Genomic DNA, 5,189 nt, shown 5'->3' with positions numbered 1-5,189 from the left:
GCAGGAATGGACAGAAACTGTCTTTTTGGTAGAGAGAATTTTTGGCAACAGAGAATTTCAATAGGAGAAAAGAAGTATTTATAAGTCACTAAGAACAGGGGAGCATATAGAAAGCACACCACTAATTTGCAAGAAAGATGGAATTAGAACATACTTTGCAAAAAATCATGGCAAAGTGAAGCTTCATACTACAGTGTCTGAAGTTTTTTTATTTACACAGAGTTGTAAGATAAGGACACCTCACAGGACTGTCATCATATCAAGAAGTATTACATACATAGTCTCACTTTTAAAGCCTAAATTTCTATTAAACCATTCTTCAGTCTAAACTCATAATTTATGTATATCACTGTTGAGAAGGAAAAATAAATCAGAGAAATGTGTACAGCATGTAGCAAATGTGAAAGCCGAATAACTTTTCAAAGTGACACACAGTTTTGACATACTCACCTCTATATCCAATGAACCAGAAAGAACATTTCGTTCATACTGGCTAGACCCTAACCAGGTTGAGAAACTTTTGTCATTGCTTCCACAATTTGGCATTTGTAAACCTAATTCTTTTTTCGCATCATCCATTTGAAAATATTTTTCCATGCAACTTGGAACTTTATCTGAAAGAGACTGAATTAGAAAATTAAAACAAAAAGGTTATTTGGAAGCCACATTTCCAAATAAGGGTTTCTTAAGGCTTAATCTTCTGAACTATTTAGTTTTATTACCTCTGACTTTTGAGGAACATTGAATGGTCCAGCAGTGTTCAGTAGTAAAGAAGGAATGCCTGAGGAGTCAGCTGCAAAAGCTGTTACGATGGTATTTGCTGAGGTTGCAGGAGTAATCTTTTCTTTAGCTACTGATGATAGTAAACTTGAGTAGAGGGAACTTTTTTCCAGACGGGATCTCTTAATTTCACCATCTACACTATCGTTGTTCTCTTTTCCATTTATTTCCTCAACTATTATAGGTTCATTTCTGTTGGATGACTTCAGCGACTGGAAAACTATACTCTGCTCTGTAGATATACGCTTGGGTCTTACCTTAGCTATAGTTTCTAGACTTTGCATTTTAATTTGTTGGGCTGGGGATAAATCTTGTTTCTTTTCCCTCTTTACTCCCAAACCAAGTGTAAATATATTGGGATCAAATATTTTCTCTAAATTGTCTTCATGGATTGGAGGCATTGCAAAGTAAGGTGCTGGGGATTTGGGAAGCTTGGGCCTTTTTTTCTTCTGTGGTACACAAATTGAGCTGTCTAGATTTTTGATAGTTTCAGCAAACTTCTTCATGTCAGTTGGAGAATCAAAAATGCTATCAGCAGCAGCAGCAGAACCATTACAAGTGTTGTCTGGGTTTTGCTGTATATCGGTAACATATCGCTCTAATGTCTGCACGTTATCTAAATTGTCCTTGGCACAGTGTACGCTTGTAGAATCTCCTATTTTCGTCTTTTTGCAATCATTTTCTATCTTCTGTAATTCTGGTTCCTTGGAAACCAAAACAGACTTTAGAGGATACTTATCATTACAAGGTGATGAGATGTCTACTTTTGGCAGCAGTATTGTTTTTTCATTTTGAGGTAATTTTGAGCACACATTAATTATTTGGTTATCATTATCTTGGAAGATTTTACTTTCATTGAGAGATTCAGGTTGTAAACTGTCATTATTAATCATAGGAGGTTCTGCATCTGATTGTTTTAATAAGGAAGAACAAGCATCTACTTTGCTGGTTTGGTTGAAAAGCGATCCAGCAGCTTTTACTTTAAGTTCTGCTACCCTTCCAGCCTCCTCATTAGTTGGAGTCCCTGCTTGAGAGCCTTCTTGAAGTTTGACCTTTATTTCTGCAGAGTCTTCTTTAATCTGTGTCCCATTTTCAAAAAACTTCTGGTGACTGTTCTGCTTAATTATTATTTTATCAGGTTGCCCATTTTCTGTGGCTTGCTTTCCAAATTTCAACTTTGCTCTACCAACAAATGCGTTTGATACAACACTGTTTTTTGAAACAGGGACATCAGTAGGTCGTTGATTCTGAGAACATTTATTTTCAAACAGGGAAATTTTGTTGGCAATACTGTTGTTAGTTTTATTAACTGCTTTTTCAAGAGACTCTTGCTCACTTTCCAAGTTGTCAAGACTTATAGGTGCGTTAAAATTCCATTCTACGTTCTTGGGTTTGGCTGGACTGCAAAAAACAAAATGATAAAGATATTTTGCAAAGCATTACATAAAACTAACATACCAATTACAAAAAAAGACATAAAGCACCTTCACAACAAAATCTTTCCCTTTTAACAGTACTTAATAGCATTCCTCTTTAACAAATTAAGTTTCAATATTTTAAAAGGACTTGATGAAAAGAAAGGCATGACTGCCGGCATGCCTACACTGGCTCTATATTGTCTTTGAATGTGATGACAAAAAATAAGTCTCATCCATCTGTTTCCACTCTGCAACTGGAACTTGCTGCTGCTGCCCTTATAATCTGGACACACAGATCTCAAGAGCAGTGGTGGGGAGCAGTCCCATGGTATCCTTACCACCTCAGATCTGTACCAGCTCAGGGTAAATCGGAGTTTATTTTTAAGAAGCATGGAAAAAATGTAGACATGCCCTGTGCTAATGGCAGTAAAAAAGAATTGGGTACTGGTAGGGACATAGCATCTCACACACATGCACACAATTTACTATAACCTAGACCACTGATGTCAAACTCACCCCAGGCTGGATCTGGACCAAAAGGGCTCCTCTTGGGTTGGATTCACAGGGCCGCATTTAGGTAGTGGTGTGGGTCCGAGGTTGGGCAGCTACGCAGAGCTGTGTTCAGGCAACGCAGAGCCAAGGGCATGCATTGGTGAGGACACTGGGATGTGAGGCAACCTGGAGCTCTGACCAGACATCAGCATGGAGCTGGAGCCAGGGACATGAAGCAGTCCAGATAGACATGACTATGGGTGGCAGCCCTCTTGGCTCTGCAGTATTGCCTGAACACAGCTCCCTGCAGCTGCATGCCTCTGGCTCCATGCCACTGCCCAGTGGCATAGAGCCAAGACATGGCATTTCTGGTTGCCCACCAGACTACCAGTGGGCTGAATGGAATGGTTCTGCAAGCCAGATCTGGCCCGCAGGCCTTACATTTGACACCACTGGTCTAGGAGATCAACACAATAGTGAATCAGATGACAAGATGCAGCAGAGAAACTCAACTTTTTATATCTGTGTCAAAGTTTAAAAGTGAACAGATGGAATTAAATTCGTTTTTAAGCCAGGTACATTTTCAAATTGCTAGTCTCCATTTCTAATAGATATAGCCAAACTTTAAAGGCCAAATTACGAGCCACACCTCTGAAGAGCTGCAGGCCAGATGACAAGGGATAGAGCTTTACACCACTTCTTAGACTCTCAAATTCTTGGCTGGCCCAGATCCATTTCTTAAGGCTTAATCTACACTGAAAAATTTTGCCAGCACAGTTAGATTTGGGTAAGGGTATGAAAAAAAATATTACCCTCTCACTGGAATTGCTATGACAGCAAAAACCCTGGTGTGAACACAGCTGTGCCAACACAAGATGGTTTTCATTGCTTTGGTTCATGATGTTTAGGAAGACAGTATTGCTATGCCAAGAGAAAGACTCCTTCTAATGGTGTGCACTAGAGAACTTTTCTGACATAACAGAGGCTCCACACAGAAAAACCTCCCCAGGGACTGCTCTAACTTACTAAGAGTTTGGGCAATTGCCTTTGAACCACCTGGAATCTAGAATAGCCAAAGCACCGAGAGCTTCAGTCACAGCCCATCCTTCCCCCAATCACTCCCACACAAGGATTTCCCAGGGAAATGGCTGCTGGGTAATCAGTCTGTTTTAGGCTCCTTTTGCACAGCAAGAACAGCTAAAAGGGTCAGGATGCAGTAAAGAATTGGGGCAAAGACTTTCAAAACTTATCAAAGTGTTAAATAACCCATTACCAATTCATCAAGAAGTCCCCTGTGGTTCAGTAGTAGAATCCTTGTCTATCACAAAGGAGACCTGGGTTTGATTCCCAGACACTTATACAATTATAGCCACAGAGGTACCAAACAGCTGGATTCAGTCTGGTCTTTGGATTCTGTCTCAGTGGCCTAAAAGAAGGATAGAAGTTCTGGACAGCCTCCACTCCTCCAAAAATTCTTACCCAGGCATGTGCATTAAAAGTCTGGGTGGCTTGCATGCATACACCAGGATCCAGGAGAATCAACAGTTGCCACCACCAGTTCAGGAAATGGAATTTGTCCCTTAAAAACTATAGGAAGTTACATGCATGCAGTAATGGAAAAACCTTTGCAGCAGCGGGACACTGGCCACTGTGGTCTGCCTGCTTTACCTGTGGTAGGTTAGGGTATTATGTCTTGTGTTAGGGTTGATCCTGTAGTTTTGCTAATAAGTTAGACAATGAATTTTTATAGGATGGTTTGGGGATGATTCTGCCTCACAGGGGGTTGGGCTAGATGACCTCTAGAGGTCCCTTCCAGCCCTACTTTTCTATGATATTCTATGGTAGAATAGTGTGTAAATAAGCTATATGGACACTAATGACTGGGAGATCACAGATAAACTGCCAGCAACAAGCTCTAAAGTCACATAACATCTAAGTCTCTACATGATTTTCTGGCACAGAAATACTTATTTTTATCTATCTGCATACCGAGCTATTAACTAAATAATAGTGGGATAGAGCTTTAGTTCTAGAGAAATTCTACACACAAATAAACCCAGAGAGAAACCAACTGAAATAAAACTTCACGCCAAAAAACAAGATACTCAAAAGCAAATCCTGCTCAAATACTGCTTTCGGTTTTTGCTGCCATGAGAGAGAGAAAATACTGGGCTACATGGACCTGTGATCTGAGTATGGCATTATTTATACTTTTTTGTTCTTTCTTTGAGTGAAAGGATGAGAGAACAAATCATATATTACTTACTGAACTATTGGAAGGCCGTCAGATACTACAGTTATGGATGCAGCAACAAGAGCAACAAAAAAAAGAAAGAATGAAACTGGAAGCATTAACTATTTTATAAAATATCCCTCTGCTAACACTGAAACTACAACTTTTTAAATTTTGATCATAACTGTAAGGTACTTATGTTTCATCAATGAAAACTAATTAGCCATTATAGAAAATAAAAGATTTTTAAAAGTACTGACAATTCC

At 39.4% G+C, this 5,189-nt stretch overlaps 1 protein-coding gene across 4 annotated transcripts in view; it reads right to left on the bottom strand.

Moving 5' to 3' along the window:
* Positions 1–5,189, bottom strand: part of CRYBG1 (crystallin beta-gamma domain containing 1) — a 99,333-nt gene that overhangs the window by 51,802 nt on the left and 42,342 nt on the right. For all 4 annotated transcript variants that reach the window (XM_006019811.3, XM_006019810.2, XM_006019813.3 and 1 more), the window contains exons 3-4: positions 723–2,181; positions 451–624 (exon numbers count right to left, since the gene is read on the bottom strand). In XM_006019811.3, the coding sequence (XP_006019873.1) occupies positions 451–624; positions 723–2,181 (1,633 nt within the window). The remainder of the gene's footprint in view (positions 1–450; positions 625–722; positions 2,182–5,189) is intronic.

Source organism: Alligator sinensis, unplaced genomic scaffold (assembly GCF_000455745.1).
Source record: "Alligator sinensis unplaced genomic scaffold, ASM45574v1 scaffold313_1, whole genome shotgun sequence".
Classification (NCBI taxonomy): Eukaryota; Metazoa; Chordata; order Crocodylia; family Alligatoridae; genus Alligator; species Alligator sinensis.
The sequence above is the reverse complement of the archived record's forward strand: the minus strand, read 5'-3'. Positions and strand labels throughout refer to the sequence as shown.